Genomic DNA, 19,031 nt, shown 5'->3' with positions numbered 1-19,031 from the left:
ATTCGATTTAGATTACAGATAGTGTCCACATTGATACTTTTTGAATTGCAAATTCATTTCCTTGTTGTGCACCCTCAGTGCCTTTCCAGCCTGGGAGGTGAATCCTAGAGTCACCAGAACAGTTGGTGGCAAAGCTACCTCTGCAACACCTTTGAGATTCAGAAACTCAGACAGGTGATTCATTTATTTTAGAATCCAGAGGCTCTTGTATTAAAAATCAACTTTGGAAAACCTAAAGCGAGAAAAATGCCTTTGGTGCTTCCACTATTTCATCCTGAATTTGGCTAACACTTTATAGCCAAGCTAAAACCAATGGAAAACCCTGTCCGGATATATGACTCACCTAAAATCAAGCTCTTCTCACCAAAAGGGAAAGCAGGACTCTGACTTTAATGAGAAAGGGATCCGGGGACCTGGAATATGCAGGCATCCCTCGCTGTTCCTACTGAGGGTAGAACATTCTCCTCACCTTCCTGACAGGAATTCCACAGATTGACTGAGAGCACTCACCTAAAAGTCAAAGCAGGCCTGGAAGAACTAAGAGTGATGGAATAATGCTACATAAAATCCTGCCCGGGAGAAAGAACTGGATCTCATTGGCTACTAGGCTCTAGGAAGCAAGCTGCTGGTTTGGGCTTGGGCAGCTGAAAGAGGGAGATGGATGACATCAGTCTTGGCCTGATCTTTGAAGGATTTTAGGAGCTGGAAGGGATCTTAGTGGTGTTGATATTTCCTCCCCATTTTAAGGATGAGAAAATTAAAGTCAGAAGTTATGTCACTTGCCCAAAGTAACACATTTAACAATTACTGAGAAAAATATCATCAAGGTTAAAAGCCCTCACATCTCAAAGAGCACTCCAGTTTTTTCTCCACAGAGCATTTCTTGTCTGAATGGTGAAGAGCCTCAGAAGGACCTTCCAAGCCAGGTAAAGGGAGTAAAGTGACAGTCAACATCTCCTATGGGCCTGGAAGCCATGGGTGTAGGGCTGAACTGGAGGCGGGTAACTTGGATCAGCTTGGTGGAGATGCATCATGCACAACAATCTAATTTTATCCCAAGGAGCCTCTGAGGAGAGCAGGGATGAAACTAATGCCTGCAGAAGATTTTTAAGGAAGATAGCTTTTATAACTGTAACTGTATTTTCTTTAAATTTTGAAAAATGTCCTGTTGAGTAAATCAAATTGGACCTATTAAGCTTTAGCTGAACATACTCTTAAAAGGATCAGACAATATTTTAGTCTGACATAGTTTAATGAATTCAAAATCTAAACTTTGTGGCTTGAAATTTCCTTCGGGCCCAGTAAACAGTGAGCACAATTTCTGCAAGAATTCAGAGACGGTCCCTTAGACAGGAAGACCAAGAAGCCAAAGGTAGAATTCTAAGACGTTTAAGTTGCTCAGTCCCTAGGCTCAGATCCCAACCCTCTAATACATGGAATTTGAAAAGTGTGGCAGTCCCCAGTGAGACATAATGCGATTCTTAATGTTATCGGGGAGCAAGGAGCAATTTTTCTTTGATGAACGTGAAGCAGGGATATAAGGCCCTAAGTGAACAGCGCTAAGTGCACCAGCTGCTGTCAATCAATATTTTGACCATTAATACTCATCCAGGCTTTTAGTCCAGTTTAAATGAATATCACCACGGGTTATATTTTAAAACAGTTATGGATTCTATCCCTTCAATTTTGAAATTGCACAAGCTATGGAATGTCATGAGAAACAAGTACCCATTAGGATCCCTGGTAAAGCGAAAATAATGCTTCCACTAATTTTTAAAAGCATCCTGTGATCCTTAATAATGAGAGAAAAGATACTTTTTATATAAGGAATTACATGTATTTGGAATATGAGATTTATTTCCAATCAACCCAGAGACAAGTTAATCACCACGCATGGTTTTTCTTGGTTCTACAACCCTTCATATGATATTTTAATGCACAAATTAAAAATTGTTTCTAATCATAACTATAAAAGAGAAGTTAAACCTTCTGCGTGGTCACTTTTCCCATCATTTTCTCTAACTGCTCATTTTGGAAGCCTTTGATCCCTGGAATTTTTAAACTGGATTCCCAACCACACTGATTAAACATATCTACATCTGTTAAGTCCTCTAAAGGGCATTTGACACATGTCAGCTGAATGCCAGGGGAAGAGCAGTTGGGGGACTGAGTAGAGAGATTACGGGAAATTTGGTGCTTTGGGAAAAGACTTCTGGTTTTTGACATGGGGCGAACAACACAATATACCAAAAGTGAATGAGAGCAGAGACAACACCCAGAGAAGAGGGGTAGCTGTTAGGCAAGCTCTTGGATGAGCCCTGGGAGCAAGACTACGGAATCTCACACGCTTCATTACAAGTCTGCATGGCAGAGATGGTGAGTCACAGGATTCTCTTAAATGTCATCTCCTTGAAAAGGGATATTTAAAAGCCCAAGTTGCAAATGTAGTTGGCTTTCTTTCTTTCTCGTTGGTTATCAACATGCCCCCAGCGGAGCGCCTGCAAAAATACAAGAGTTCCATCCTCAGATGGAAAAAGAGATATGTATACTTTTATCCTAAAATTTTATTTTTGTTTTGGAGGGGGACTCCTGGAAAGGAGAACCTATGTGACCAATCTTGAGGGGGTAAACAGCAGGAGGAAGCATCTGGATTGCAGAGACACATCCTCTCTCCTGGAAGGTCACTGGAAGAATGTTCTTGTTTTTAAAGTTCTCAGCATCTTTTAGTAAAGAGATATGGTTTGAATCCCAGCTCAGCAGCTAAAGAATGACATGACCTTCACCCCTCCAAGTCTTTATTTCTACGTCTGCAAAGGGAGGACATTGGGCTTGTGTTCTCTAAGGCTTCTTTCTCATCTATGAGTTCCAAATTCATTTACAGATACTGGGCAATTAATTCACTTGGAATTTCCTATCCCCTTGTGAGTAAAAAAAGTGTGTAGTAGAGCTCCTCTTTTTCCTCTGTTATAGTTTCAAGCTATTTTATTACATCCCTGACAGAATGTCCCTAATCAACATTTCAGATATAATATTTAGATCATCCCTGAAGAAGAAACACAAGAAGTCACTCCATATGCATGGTTTTCAAAGACTGTCCTGCAAGATGAAAATGAAGACTTTTTGCTAATATATTAGAATGCATGATAGACATGGACTCTACAATGAGTGGCTATTTGGTTTGGGGAAGTCACTTCACTTTGCTGAGATTAATTTTCTGCCTCTGAAAAATGAAGAAGTTGGAGAAGATCCCCTTAAATTCCCACAGTTATGATTCTGACAACAAAAATTAAACAACACTAAAATATGTCTTTTCATTGATTTATATAGCTCAAGATAACTCAAAAAATACTCAAAATTCTATTAATGGAATATATGTACATATATGTAAATACATATCTAATTTTATGATTTTTTATATTGCACTGGTTCAGAACTTGCTTTCAAATAAAAAAGCTCATGAAAGGAGCACAGAAATTAGACAGCTCAAACTAATTCCACATTTATAAACTTTAAGCTTAAACTGCCTTAAGAATATACCTTAAAGAAATGCTCTCTCAACAATAATGCACAATGCACTCCTATTTTATAATTTTAAAAATACTAAAATATCTTATAGAGTTCTTGAGGATGGAAGGTAATCTGGAATTTTCCAAGTTCACTTTAGAAATTATGAATACAAAATATGTCTGAATTCTAGTAATTCACCAAAATTTAATCAGAAATTAATGCCATCAAAATTTAATCAGTTTTACCAGACTATCTGCTTACCATAATAAGCTGAAATTGGTAAATGAGTCAGGGTTTTGGCAAATTCCGGTTTTGAAGAACTCTTTCCATTTAATAAAGGTTGATAACCTTAAATCTGTGGTGTTTTGCTAAAGTATCCATAGCTCTCTAATATGATGCTACATGGTTTCTGGCTTCTCAGAGTTTGTCCTATTCCCTTGTCGATTATTTATTAGTTCAGACAGAAAGATTCCAGTCCACTGCTGATGGAAAAGGGCTAATGCAGGAGTCTGGGCCTTCGTCTCCAACAGCATCACCTCCCTTCTCTTGCGTTATTTCTCTGCTGATTATGACACCCCCCTTTCCAATTTTTACTGTGTGCTTTAAGACCTTTAATACAAAGGAACTGAAGGTGCTCTAAATGGATTAGCACATTGACTTCCTGAAAAGAAATTACACTGCTTGGCCTAGAACTTTGGCCTTATACCTCAAGTATCTCCCAGCAGGCTCTAGTTAGGGCACAGGATTTCTTCTGTTCTCAGATCACATTACACATTGTTGACCTCAGGACATCACGTGGGTAGCATATCAAATGTGCATTCCTTTTGTTCCGTGAACCTCAGGGATAAAAAGGCTTCAAGAATTCCAGAATGAGGGAAACTCAGAAAGTATGTTCTTTGCTGTGAATTACAGCAATGGCTTACTTGTTTCCATTGTATTCAAAGTTCCTGCTAAGTATTAGGCTGAGGCAGGTATGGCAAAGCCAACAATTCGATCAGTGACATCAGTTTAAAAACCACTCGTGTCCTGCATCTTACTTTAAAAGATGATAGTACAGCCTGGCTAATCTCTGCCATATTTTATCAAACTTCCTGAAGGGATGACATGGTGGGATTGTACAAAAAGAGCAATATTTGGGGAGTTTGAAACTTTAGACAAATGCTTTTTGACACTTTGGCTTCCAAAAAAGTAAAATGAAAAAGACACGTGGCAAATACAACTACTACTGATGACAATTTTAAATTAGAATGTCTGAAATCAGGCTGATGAATGTAAAGTACTGCATAAGGAAACCCTAGTGTATTTATAATACCTTCGAGTCTAAGAAAATAAAGCATCCTTCAGATAATCAAAAAGGATTTAGATGCAATGATTGCCTCAGAAGGGGTGGGGTCTGTTTCTGCAAAATTTCTTCTTGGAAGAAGTGGACAGGAGAGGGCTTTACTCCTTCCAATGTTCAATGAAGTTATTTCTAGAACTTCACACAGGCACTCAGGGTGAGGGCATGAAGGCTGCTCTTTGTGATCGCAGGACCATCACTTCCCAACATCATTACAGAAACAAACAGTGAGCCTAGTTTGCCTCCCCACATAACAAGGGACCCGCAGCTGTCAACAGACTGGCATTATGTGCTCCCCAAGAACATGACTATGACATTTGCTCCTGTGACAAGGCAAATTTCGGCAGCTCATCTGGAAAGAGATTAGCATTCATCAGGCTGCAAGCACCCTTCATCAAGTTAATGACATTTCAATCAGCACATTTTCTCCAGTTTCGGTACTTTGCCATCTGAGCACAAGTCTCTAATTACGCCCAAGCAACAAGTCTCACATCAATCCCACCATTTATACACTCACCGTACACCATCGCTCCTCCGGTTTCATGCAAGAAGCGGAATCGATGATTTTTAAATAACCAGATTGTCAAAATGGTAAGGATGAGTAAAAAATTAAAGACAAGCAGCTCGACCGCTCCCTGATGTTGAAACTGAGACTCATCCTTCTCTGACAGAAACCTTTGCTGCCTCTCCATTCTCCTGTCCTGTTGGGATTCCTGAGATAAAAACCTGGAGCAGGCTAGTTTATCAAGATCTGCCTAAGACAGCCTGACTGCCTGAGAATTTCAGAATAAACACTGCCACTTTACTTGCTACTTTACAAGCATTCTGCCCTGGCTTAATATTCAGATGGCTTCTAGTTACAACTTCCTGTTTCTCTCTTAAAGCAGCCTCGTCTCTTTTCAAACTCCAGAGGGTGGTTTCATCATGACTCCTGCTGTCTTCAAATGATTCACTCCATGAAAAATGTCTTTCCGAGTGGGCAAGCTGCAAGCAACAATTCTGAGTTGCTTGAGTCACGTCTTAGGGTTTCAAACAAGTTTGCTTAAGCTGAGCATCTGGCGAATTGTAGATTAATGATAAAAAAAAAAGTTCACCTTACATCAGCAACATTTTCTAGGTTCAAAAAGGCAATGTGGGGATCTTAACCTCACCCACACTTGAGGTCTTTCCTCTGCCATCAGAATCTGCCAATGTGAAGTGGATGGGTTGCTCGGGGGTGACCTGCAATGCTTTTAGGATTTTTTTTTCTTTTTTTTTTAAGTTGGGAAGCATGAATTTAGTATGCAACTCTTTGTTTAGCTTCTTATACTTGGTAGTCAGAGAGCAGCATTTAAATTCTGAATCAATTGTGTTAACAAGAAAAATAAAAGCTAAGTCAAAAAAGAAAATTCTATCCTTATCTCTAACTGTGCCATTTAATTATGTTGAATCAAAAAAGAAAGAAAGAAAGAGAGAGAGAGAGAGAGAGAGAGAGAGAGAAAGAGAGAAAGAAGAGAAAAGAAAGGGAAAGAAAAAAGTAAAAGCAAAACTGCATAATTGATGCATGGATGGGTTTTTCCTTCAACATTAGGTTTCTGGCCCTCACCTCCAGGACTCCCAGAAATCTGTGGCTGATGACAACCTCCTCTGTCCTGGGTCCCAGATGAATGGTGCTACCCCAGCACTGAAGGTTCCAGAATCACAAGAGCCTATGCTCCATTTGGCAGGTTGGTTCTGGTTGATTTTATACTTCTATGCTTTTTGAAATGTAGCGAATCAAAACGATAGTACCTAACATGGTCTCTGCTGCTCTTTTAGCTAACGTTATGACCTGCTTGCCTTTAAAATGGATCCCATAATGCAATGAGATATATCCTGGGGGTTAAGTGTGGGTTTTCTTCATTTCACCACATCATGGTAACATAGGAGTATTAATCATCAGGATTTGCATTTGGATAGAATTAGCATTTGATTTATACAATGTGATTCATTGAGTAGGCAGAGCCCAAATACACCAGGAAAAGATCACTGTCACCAAGAGGTAGAGGACAAACACATAATAGCGCTGGGAGCTGACTACCTCCCAATGAACAGTTCCGCCCTCAGAGAGTTTATCAACCACTTAACATAAAACTCTGCTGTATCAGCTTCTTGGCCTTCTGCAACTTAGAGGCTGATTTCCTCTTTGAGTTGAGCTCAGCAGGGGGTATTTATGAGCACCACAGATGTGCTCCCAAAGCACTACCCTTTTTGGCAGGCACTTCTGTGATGACTAATATCCAACGATTTTGAAACCTGTCAGCTAATTCTTGCAAGCATTTCATGGAGCTTGCTAGCAGGTTCCACCTTTATAATTCTGCAACCCCACAGGTTGAGTCTTGAGTTGTTAGATTTACAAGATAACGCACACATGCAAAACCTGGGAGCTTCCTGTTCTTTTTGTTTATTTGCTTGTCTAATCATTAAATTACTTTGGTTTTCTTTCATTGCAACTATGCGAAATAATCTGAGTGAAATAAAATTTCCTTGGTTGTTGTATGACATCCAATTTCACTCTCCTACCCAGTGCAGAGACTCAGCAAGAGGATTAAAAATTCCCTGAAATATTTTGATTGGTTTATACATTGTTTTTAAAAGTCTGAATTTGATGTCAACATATTGAAATTAGTGGATTTCACATAAAAATCACACATATAACTTCTTGTGAAAGAACATGTAAGATGGGGCCTCCTGGCCCTCCTCACGTAGCCACAGCTGGTTAGGGATGAGTGGCCAGCCTGCACCAGCACATTCATCCCCCTTCACTCACTCCTGGTCTCTGTGTGGTTCCTGCATACATTCGACTGTGTGGTCTCTGGGTTTTTCAGGAATGGAATCCACTCACTATTCTATTTCCTGATTCTGATCCTTCTTAACACTGGGGTAGAAAGCTGAGAAGAGGGTGCTCAGGAGAGTTCTTTCATTCTTTCACTCAGAAAAATCATTGGGCTTCTCCTATTTTGTACTTTCTTCTCAGAATATTGGTTTTTGTTCTGATGTACCAATAACAGTAAGATAATGAATTAGAAACGCATAACACTGAAGCATTACTGAAGACTAGGAAATATGTTAGGGAAGTAAATTTAGTCTAATTTAATATTCAGAAAACCATTCTGCAGATGAGAGTTTTAAGGCTCAGATGAGGTTGCTACCATATCCAAGGCTGCTCAGAGAGTAAAAATTACAATTGTATGTGAGGTTTAATGGCCTTAAGATGGCATTTCAGCTAGTATGATGAACTCATTCTGGCTTGTCAAAGACTTTCCTGATTTTAGTGCTGAAAGTTCTATGTTCTAGGAATCCCATCAGTCCCAGGAAAACAGGGACAGCTGATCACCCTAACTCTCCATATTCCTAAATCCTATACTGTCAATAATAACTCTTCTTCATGAAATTTCCAAAAGAGAGAATCACACAAGGAAGAATGTCATATAAAAATTAAGGCACTACTTATTGGACCATAACCCTTAGTGCCAGTTTCGCTCATGAAATTGAGATGGAACCTAAAACTTAGCCACAAGGCCCAGAGAACTCATTGGTCTTCGTTAAATCCCAGTCGTGACACCCTCTGCCCACTGAAGGGGAGGTTCTTGCTGCCAGATGCAGTATGCAAATAAGTAGCAGCAAAGATAAAGAACAGAAAGGCCCGGCCTTTTGTGATCAGTATACCCTGTCTCTGCAGGACCCTCAGCCCCAGTGGAACAAAGACCAGAAGAGAGGAGCCTTCCAAGTGGTGGAACCTGGGGTAGCACAGCAATCCCGCCCACTAGGGAAAGTGGTCCAATCGGCTTTGCAGAATCTAGCCAATCACCTGGAAGCACTTGCTCTATTAGGAGAAGAGTGGGTTGCGAGATTAGGAGGTAGAGAAGAAAAGCATCCCTCTTGTGGGGAGACAGGTCAAAGCGATTCTGGCATTGTCCCTGTGATCTCCTCATGTCAGTCCTATGCCATCAAAGGGGGTGATGGCCTTACAGCTAAGGTCTTAGAAATGAGTAGGATCCCTGATGGACACCCTTGATGATTGCTAGCTCAGGCCCTTCTCGTCCTGTTTTTTTGTTTTGTTTTTGTTTTTTTTTTACAATCTCTCTTTCTACGTAGATCTTTGTCCACAGCACCTCACCGCTTTCATCTGGAGATGGCTTCGCTTCAATAGCAATAATAAGCGTCAACCCATCAGTCCCCTCTTCTGTCTTGCACATCTCGAAGGGTCAGTTAAGGGAAAAAATCAGCCCATTATTTCTCACTTCTTTTGGACTCTGCTGGCTCTACAAAAGCAGAGGTCAGTGAAGCCGGTCACAGTGGTTGGAGCTTGCCCCTAACCCAGGATGGAGGCTTCAGGGATAGAATGAAATATGAGCCAAGGTCTGGGAGGAGAAGATGGAGAGACGCTAAGATGCAGGTTGTTTTAGCTCCAAATTCTTGAAATCCAAGACTTGAGAAAATTCATTTCTTTGATCTACCATTAAGAGTCCACATGATAAATTCACCTGTTTCTTAGTACAAAACTTCTATTCTGTCTCACAAACTAATAACTCCAGTCTCCTTAGCTCAAAGAGGCTTTGTCCCATCACTTCTCTGTGTTAAGTTATATTTTTGTGGGAACTAACGAAAAAGGGTGGTACCAGGCTGCTCATCTCTCCAAAGAGAGAAAAGACACAGGAGAGAAGGCAGAGCCCCAGACAAGGAAGAGCTGACATATTTTCTGGAATGAAGTATGTAAATCCCAAGCAGATTTTAACAGTCACCTCTTTGACCCTTCTAAATCAATTCCAACTCCAGCCTTGAAGACAGCTTCCATTGGGCAATATATTGATTCAGGTCCCCTTGTTATGGAGCTGGGGCCTTCTGAGAAACTGAGGCACCACAAAGACACCACCAACTCTCATGACCAAATCAGAAAGATTTCAGATATGTCACTCAGAGTAATTGGATGAGTTTATTGGAGAGCTAAGGAAAAGGGAAAGGGGATACCCTCAAGGGAGAAAGTGGATCTTTCTCAGAGGAGAGGGACAGTGTGCCTCTCCTGCCCTCCAGTTTTATTGGGGTCCCAGAGAAGTTTCCAGAGAGTCCTGCACAGGTCCACTTCTTGACTTTTGACTGACAGCCGGGTGACTTCAGACATTCAAGTCCCCACTGACATGGCAACTCTAGGTCACCTTGACACCCGATAACCAGTTCTAATTGAATTCTTAACCATACATTCTTACAGATTTTTAGGTTAGAAGGAACTATCCTTATCTCTCAAGAGTTTCAGAATCTGGTCATAAGTCTTCTCCTTCAGGGCAACTTGGGTTCTTCTTATCAACATTATTCTGAGCCTGCATTTCTCCTGCAGTGAATAGGTTGTTTGCTGAGGAATGTAACATATCCTGTTCACTGAGGCCAGGCAGGGCTGCGGGTAAATTGCGTCTCAGAAAAGAAAGCATGTGGGGGTCAGCAGAGTGGGCCTGGTTTACAGAATTATTCTCTTAATGTCAGGTTCCCCCCATTCACATCTGTCTATCCCCTCAAAACCTCAAAAGTCCTGAGAGGACTTGGTGCAGATTTTTAATTACAGACAATCCCAGGTATCACAAGCAAGGGCATCTGCAAAAAGACTAGGTAATGCCATTTTTCAGAAACAATATTTTAATTTTCATTGTAGCCTAATCTATTCCTCACTTCATCCACATCTTTTTTGGGATCCGTGCACTTTAGCTTTAAAAAACTCAATTTATAAATATGCTCAAAAACACCCCTTAAGTAACACCTAGGATGAATTTTGTGTATGCAAAAGGCAACTAAATTATATAATAAATTCTGTGACAGACAATATGGTTCTCTTAGATAAGAAAGCAAATCATGTCTTATGGCCAAAAAAAGTTAACAAAGTCCCCAGGTTGCCTGTGGACAGGAAATTCATTTTGCTTTCAAATGCCATTTTATGATGGCAGTATCATATCTAAAGTGTAAGCTTTAAATTCAAGTCCAAAATTACACAGGACTCTCTGAAGATGGTGTAACTTGGCATTTACACGTACACACACACAGTATGCTGGACGCCCTCACCCAGGGTTTTCTAAATGAATCTTAAATCAACAACAGAGATTGCTTGTTAATTCAAATCCAGAACAACAGGTTTTCAAGGGATACCAAAGGACAATATTATTTTATTTCTGTAAATTGCTCTGCATTATTGTGAGGAAAACTTACAACAATTTCTCAAAGAAAGATATAGTTTATGTTTTTCTCGTATCACATGTATATTCAAGAATTTGAATTTGCCTAGGCTAAGTATGGATATACAAACAACAATAACTATATCATCCAGTCAGGAGATCCAAGTACCTACATAACTCATTGCTGTGCTCAGGTAAGTGTGGGAAAGAATGCTTCTCAGAATATAATCAGGACCTAAAAATCTCAATGAAAGCTACCACAGAGAATGCTATGCTATTATATGAGAAGATCTCTTCCTGACCCCCAGATCCCAACAAAATCACTGGAGATTGCTTATTCTTTGGATGCTTGCTAAAAGGATAATTTGCATAGTTTTTCTTAAGTAAAATTGGACTTCAAAATTAAGGGGCCATAAGTAATAAATAAGTTTTAAATGTTAAGTAATATTTTTTTAAAAAAAATTCCTAACTATACTTTGAACTTACTTCAACCTTATCTGGATAAGATACAACAGTTTTGAGAACTGTAGAATTTGTAGAACCAACTAATTGTCAGAAATTTAAGATTCCAACAATAGTGGATTCCATCAACATCTACTCTTTTAACTGGATGTAGCTGTGTGAAAAACAGAATTGTTTTGTTTGAGGGTGAACAATCTAAACCTCTCTGTCCTCCCTTCTACCATCTTAACCCAAGGAGAATGCAAGACTTTGGGTGAAGGTGTTTGAGAATGTGGCTTAGACCTCACTTCAAAGGAGGCTGAGGACCACCACTCTGCTAAGGTCCAACCTGGTCTGCTACCATAATCTACATCCATATACTCAGCCTTAAGAAGGGAGGCCTCCTGCTGGGACACCTCCAGAGTTCCATCCACTCCCCTCAACCTGTGGGCTTACTTTGGTGGTCAAAGAAGGAGAGATAAAGGTTCAATCTTTGCTCCTGAGCCCAGCAAACTCACCTCTGTGGGTTTGGCTCAACCCATGGGATGCCAGGCTCACTCATGAACAATTCCTAACCCAAGGGATCAAGTGTAAGGTCAGAAGCTCCCTTATGGCACTTCCAATAGATCAGAAGTGTAGGTAGAAGTTCTTTCCTGCAGGGACCACTCTGGAAATGTGGGGAACAGTGTAGAAAGGTTCCCCAGTAACTCTCCCCAAGTGTTTGTTCTCCAATTCTGCTGAGCTGGCCTGCGATCAGGCCAAAGGGAACTTCCTCCTGTGCCCTCTGAAGGCTATGTAAGTGATTCTGCTGAAATGAACTGGCAATAGATTAACAGGAGAAAAGGCATCCAAGATTATTATGTACAAGTGCATGGGGGGTGGGTCATGAGAATGAAAAACGAGCACCCCTAATCCAATGAGCATCAAAAGTCTGTAAGTGTTTCCTCACAGGGAAGAGGGACGTGGGGGCTGCAGGCACAACTAGAGGAGGACTAAGTAATTTTTAGGGGTACAAATAGTGCTGAAGAACACACAATAACCTGGGACAAAGTGAGCTGTGGAGAAGGAGGTGTCCACTGTGGAACCACACTGCAAACAAAGGCTGTCTTGGTATACAAATAACGGCTCTCAGGTAAGAGCCCCCAGAAGAGTAGATGATAGTGTCTGGGCAGGTGTGGTGAGGATGGCATGGAGTTGCTTCTCTGGTGACTAATCGTCCCTGGTTAATGAGATTCTAGGGAGGCAATGCAAGACAATCACTTTCCTTCTGGAAGAACTAACTCCCTTAGTCAGAAAAGGGAGGAGTAGAAAGAGCTCCTCTCTGTGCTGCAAGAGAGAAAGAGGACCCGGAGCGGAGGACAGAGAGATCTTGAGGCTGCTGCTTTAATTCATATCAAAGTGCCACATTTTGAGGTATCTTTTTCTGAGCCTCAACAGTGCCAAGTCTGTGTTTGGCCAGGGGCAGGACTGACTCCTCACCCCAAGCCCCTGCTCCAGGAGGAAGGCAGCATTGCACCTGAGCAGGTCTGTTCCTGTGTTCCTGAACATTCTGTATCTTCCTGGGACCTGTCTCACTGATGCCCCTGAGGCCTAAGAGGAGCATGGGAACATTAAATTTTTACCTTAACATCACCCCACATCAAAGAGTGGAAATTTACTCCTGTTCATTTTTTAATTTTTTTAATTGCTTGGATCACGAGTTGTACTAAGCTTTTGTGCAACCAGCTCAGCAAAAACACCATACCACTGTTAGGCCAGAAAAAGAGTATTCTTTTTACACCCCAAGAACCAAAATATTGAACTTGAATGTCATATTTGATTATTAAATTATGAAAAAAAAAACATTAAAGTTCTAAATCAAAATCCCCTTCCTCCTGTAAACTAAGTTCAACTTTGTTTCTATTCTTGCTTTCCACATTCATTGGATTGGTCTCACTCTGATGGGGTCAGATTTGCTTCAGCAGCTGTAATGTTTTAAGCCACCTTTGAGATGATACAAGAATGACTAGAACTTTAGCAACTACAAAGTTAGATTAATCCAACCACAAATTACTAACGTTGCGCAAAGAACAGGAAGGACAAGAAAGCAAATTTCGTGCCATTTGAACAGTTATCCTAAGCAAAATTTTCTGTTCCTAGTTTCATAAATAGTACAATCTTGAGTCCCATTCTTTATTTTCTTTCATGAAACACTGCAGAGTTTTATCCTAGGGAGAAGCAGGAACATGAAGGAAATGCAAAGTCACAGGTAAAATCTTTTTTGGTGTCACACTGACCAACATAGATATAACTATGCAAGTGGTCTAGGGTCACTACCAGAGAATTTAAAACTCCAAGGGAGAAGCTGTCTATTTATTTTGACACTGAGCTTCTGGAGTCAATGGGAAAATCACTTGAATATACTCTGTCTCTTACCATTAGAAAGTAGTATTTAAAATACTGTGTTCGAAAAGTAGTATTTAAAATACTCTGTACAGGGCTGGCACCTCTACTCCCCTTGTTTAACCCAAAGCTGTATTGGTCCCCTCTGTGTTCATTCTGTGTTAAAAAACTTCATTATTAATTAGTGAAATAATATGACATTTAGACCTTTAACATATTGCACCATAAAATCATGGGAGATAATAGGTAAAATGAGAAGGGAGATAATTTCACGGTTCTTGGAGCTGCGTGATGGGAACATGTTGTACTATTCTCTTTACTTTGGTGTGTGGTTGGAAATTTCCACAATGCATTTTAATTTCTCTCTTGATCATTGCATTTGGAGGATCTGGTTCCTCCTTGAGCTTGATGCTGCCCAGTGACAGAGCAGCCATTCCCTCCTTAGGCACATTCACGGCCTGCATTCTGTTACCCACCCTTCTTTCCTACTCTATTTCTCCATCCACAATATTTCTCCACCCAAGGCTAAAATCCAAGGGAGTTTTAGTCCTGAGATGCCTAGCTTTGGTCCCAAAGTTCCTTTAAGCTAGGACCCCTGACCTACAGATGAAGTTCCTTCCTACCACCAGTGACCTCATTTGAAGAATTATTCTCTGAAAAATGTTAACTCAAGCCACTTTGGATATTTCTAAGTGAAATTTATTTTCTTTCTCATGCATTTTCCCTAAACTTTTCCTTTCCTGAGTTTTTTAATTTTCCAAGCTTTGGATACCTTTTTTCTTAGAACATTTTCAGTAAAATCATTTTCGCAGCTATAGATTCTCTTGCAACAGTAGATAAGTCGCTAATATTCCCTTTCTTCTGTTCTTCCATGAATTCTGCAAGATTAGTAGAACTTAGTATTGTTTTCCTAGCATGGGTGCACTGATTGTTGAATCAGAGTTTCTATCTGAAGGGGAAAGCGAGGAACAAGAGATGGGTAAGCAAGAAATGAAACATGGAGACCAGGCAGAGATACACAACAGAGTTTAGACAGACAAATAAAGAGCTGACAAATTCAGAGCTGACAAATAAAGGCCATCTCTCTATAGGAGAAAGAGGCAAAACAGGCTTGAGTTCTGGGACTTTTATGGGGGAGGCTCAGGTATCAGAGGCCGGCAGGTCCTAATGCAGGCAGTTAAAGGTTGGATTGGTGTGAGGGAGTGGTGAGCCTTTTTCAGAAAGGCCCCTGGGTGGGAAAGGGAAACTTTTTCCTTAAAATGGCAGCTGTCATTTAAGATGGCCATCCAGGGCTGGGGATGTGGCTCAAGCGGTAGCGTGCTCGCCTGGCATGCTTGCGGCCCGGGTTCTATCCTCAGCACCACATACAAACAAAGATGTTGTGTCCGCCGAAAACTAAAAATTAATAAATAAATATTAAAAATGCTCTCTCTCTCTCTCTCTCTCTCTCTCTCTCTCTCTCTCTCTCTCTTATTTTAAAAGATGGCCATCCAAATGCTAAACAAGGACCTTATACTTTTTTATCATTTTTTTTTTCACTTTTAAACCAGACAGTTGTTCTAGAGCTCCCCATAGGAAATCAATGAGTTCTAAGCTAACTCAGGCAAATATGTTCTTTGTTTAGACATATCCAGTTACCTTCACCACCAAGAGTTGGATAATTCTACCCATAAGGCACTTTCTAACAGCCCAGCAGCTAACTCTGGCTCAGAACTGAACTTTTTTGAAACTACTGGCTCTTCTTCACTGTGCTTTATTTTACCCAAACATGGGCACCTTTGCCCCAAATCATGGCGGTGTGAGCTTAGCCACCTGAAATGAGTGTCTCCTTCCAGCTGGTCTAACAATGCTTATGTATAGTTTGCTAATCTTCTCAAAGCTTCTAATCTACATGTAGTCTCCAACATTTCTGAAATCACCCATGCAGCTCTTCCAGGAAGCTTCCCACCTGCTCTCTCATTGCACCTCTAAGGGCCCGCCCCTCAAAATGCTAGAAAAGAAATGATGACATTTCTTTAAGAAATAAATAGCAAAATATTTTAAAATGAGGGAGGTTGAGGCTATTGTCAGATGAAAAGAAATTTAATGGACATGTTAACTAAATGGAATGCGAAAGTTTTCCTGGTTTAACAACAACAACAACAAAATATATATATATATATATATATATATATATATATATATATATATATATATATATATATGTGAAACTTATAAATAAATGGTAAAATTAGAAAACTAGCTAGACATTATAAATAGAAAAAGTTACTATTAATAATTTCTAGATGCTAAATGGTATTGTGATTAAATTTTGTTTTTTCAAGTTCTTATTGCTTTGAAGTTATGCAAATGAAGTCACATGACGCCTGAGATTAATTGTAAAATGAGGTTTGGAGGAGGAGGAGTGGGGAGGTCCAGATGAAACAAGAGACTTGATATATGTTGATAACTGCTGAAGCTGAGAGATGGCAAATGGAAACTCACCATATAATTTTCTCTCCTTTTGTGTGCTTATGAAATTTCCATAATCACATTTAAAAAAAATAAGAGTAAAAAAATAAAAGACAAGAGGCTGTCTCAAAGAAAACCCTGGTTTTCTCTGGGCTCTCATGGAGGGCTGGGTGGGGATTAACTCAGTTAAGTCTCATAATCTTGTCTTCTTTATTTGATCTTTTTGAGGACACTTCATTCTAAACTCTTCCTCCTCAAGTAAGGGCTAAAAGATTTCCTTTTTTCCCACTCCAAAATTTTTTTTCAAGAGTTCAGCCTTTCTTCAAAGGAAAAAAAATTTCCACCTCAGCTTCCCTCTCAGTGTATATGCTTTTAATTTTGCTTTCATGTCTTCTCGTTGCTAGTCTGATTGCAAGATCAAATTTTTTTTAATTTAATTTTTTTTAAATTTTTTATGGTACTGGGGATTGAACCCAGGGGTGTTCTACCACTAAACTATGCCCCAGCCCTTTTTTATGTTTTATTTTGAGATAAGATCTCTCAAAATTGCTGAGGCTGGCCTCAAACTTGCAATCCTCTTGCCTCAGTCTCCAAAGTAGCTGCGATTACAGATGTGTGACAACATGCCCAGATTCAAACATCTTAGCAAAGGGTTTTCTTTCTTTGATATATCACTAAGCAATCCAAATTCCTAATGACAGAGTGTTCACCATCAAAATCTTAAAATGACTGTCTCAGTCTTTGCCTTGTTTTGTTTTGGCCTTTCTTTTACAATTGTGGCATATTCCCCATAGAAAAAGATCTACACTCCTCTTGGTCAGTTCTACTATTCCTTTGTGCTTGAAGCTATAATCAATTTCCCTAAAACCCATACCCAGGAGCAGACTTTACAGCATACCCAGTTCAGGCCCAGTTGAAGCCTGGAGGTAGAGGATTTCTAGAATTCTGTGCAGAGGTCTGAGCCCAAGATACTGGTTGGATCTTATTATCATTTACAGCAAGATAAAGCAGAATGAATTTGGAGCAGCTGATCTGGAACTGCTCCTGAATGCTGACCCTGATAGCCAGAGGCCAGAACGAATACATTAGTGTCCTGTGCTCCAAGGGAAACTCATTTGCCTTTGCAGAAGTAATTGAGAAATATAAGGAGGGGTGAAAAAAACTACGAAAGCAATAATCATTTTTCCTATAAACATCCAAAAAGGCCTCTCATAGAAAGTCCACCTGTTTTGAGGTGGCATTCAACTGGAACTTAGTCTCTGAACAGGCCTGGGCCTAGGAACCAGCTGGGGTCATGTTAAAAGCCACCATGAGCTTTCCAGCTTAAGCAGGCCACCAGGTCTTAGGCAAAGATCCTGCGCCTCCCTGGGCCACCCTTTGCTGCCCAAGTGCCCATTTTTTGCATATATTTGTTTCCCAGCCTGTATTTTAGACATTTTATAATTTTAAAATACTCTCCCAGTTCCCTCCAGGTGTTGATGATGGAAACACTCAAAGGACAGTCATCTGTATTAAAGGCTTAGCAGCTTTCCTGCTTTAGCTGGGGAATTCAGTTCAGACCTGGAGTTTTCTTACATTCTATCTCTGAGCATTTCCACTGAGGGTGTTTGGCCAGCACGTGAGACTCTGAGTCCCCTGAGCCAGCAGACCGCAAGGACAGGCCTGAATTGTCCACTGTCCTCAGGAGGGATGTCTGTCACATACACTCCTCTGGCATACACCATGGGCCAAGCGAAGCAAACCATATTATGTTCACAGGAGTGAGAGGGACACAGTTACGTCACCAAGAACACAAGACTGTACCAAGAGGACAGTGTTGGGAGACTGTGTCCTTCTCTCTGAGCCAAACTGGAATCATGTGAAGAAGGGAAATTTTTCCTCTACAACTCTTAGTCTGAGATTTTAAAACTGAAGAAAACTGCTTTGGGAAGGCCAGAACTCCAAATGCGCCCTCTAATTAGTGAAAATTTCAAGTTTCAGAGGCTTTCCCTATAAAACATCATAGAATTTTTTGATTTTAATATTGATAGAAAAGTTTAATTAATCACTTTTTTATATTAATGCTTCAGACAAAATTTTTCTAAACTCTAAAAATGTCAACCTTGTAAACACAATCTGGCATTTAATTATCTCTATAATAATGGTATGTGCACCCAACCCAAACATTCTATTGCTTGTTAAATACGGTAATTCTCAAAGTGAGGTCCCTGGACCAGCAACATAAGCATCACCTGGAAACTTGTTAGAAATGTAGATTCGCCCACCGCAGATTTACTGCATCAGAAATTCTGGTGGGTAGCCTCTAGAGATCTGTATTGAACAAGCTTCCAAATGATTCTGATACTATTTAGCTCTGGTCTATGAGATGGCTTCATAGATCAATAAAGCAATGCATGACTCATCTCATAAAGTAAACAAAGCAAATACATAAACAAAAAAGCACCAGAAGCTTGTTTAAAAATAGATAGTGTAGCGCTGGGGATATAGGTTGGTAGTTAGAGTACTTACCTCACATGTATAAGGCCCTGGGTTCAAAGATTCCAGCACCACACACACACACACACACACAAAGTGTTAAAAGGTAAACTTAGATGCATTAAAATTTTAAAGAATGTATTTAAGTTAACAGGGATTCGTGTATTGGGCATCACCAAAACACCAGAAATTTAGGCACGGCGGGGGGGGGGGGGGATTTTGTAAGATGTCTGAGGAAACAAGATAGAAAATATTTATTG

The 19,031-nt window shown here is 40.2% G+C and overlaps 1 protein-coding gene across 1 annotated transcript in view; it reads right to left on the bottom strand.

Annotated features, from left to right (window-relative positions):
• Slc9a9 (solute carrier family 9 member A9) overlaps positions 1 to 5,726 on the bottom strand; it is a 537,647-nt gene extending 531,921 nt beyond the window's left edge. Inside the window, exon 1 of the mRNA XM_071615577.1 lies at positions 5,364 to 5,726. Coding sequence (XP_071471678.1) covers positions 5,364 to 5,538 — 175 coding nt within the window. The 5' untranslated portion in view covers positions 5,539 to 5,726. The remainder of the gene's footprint in view (positions 1 to 5,363) is intronic.
• Between the last annotated feature and the right edge of the window lie 13,305 nt (positions 5,727 to 19,031).

Source organism: Marmota flaviventris, chromosome 8 (assembly GCF_047511675.1).
Source record: "Marmota flaviventris isolate mMarFla1 chromosome 8, mMarFla1.hap1, whole genome shotgun sequence".
Classification (NCBI taxonomy): domain Eukaryota; kingdom Metazoa; phylum Chordata; class Mammalia; order Rodentia; family Sciuridae; genus Marmota; species Marmota flaviventris.
The sequence above is the reverse complement of the archived record's forward strand: the minus strand, read 5'-3'. Positions and strand labels throughout refer to the sequence as shown.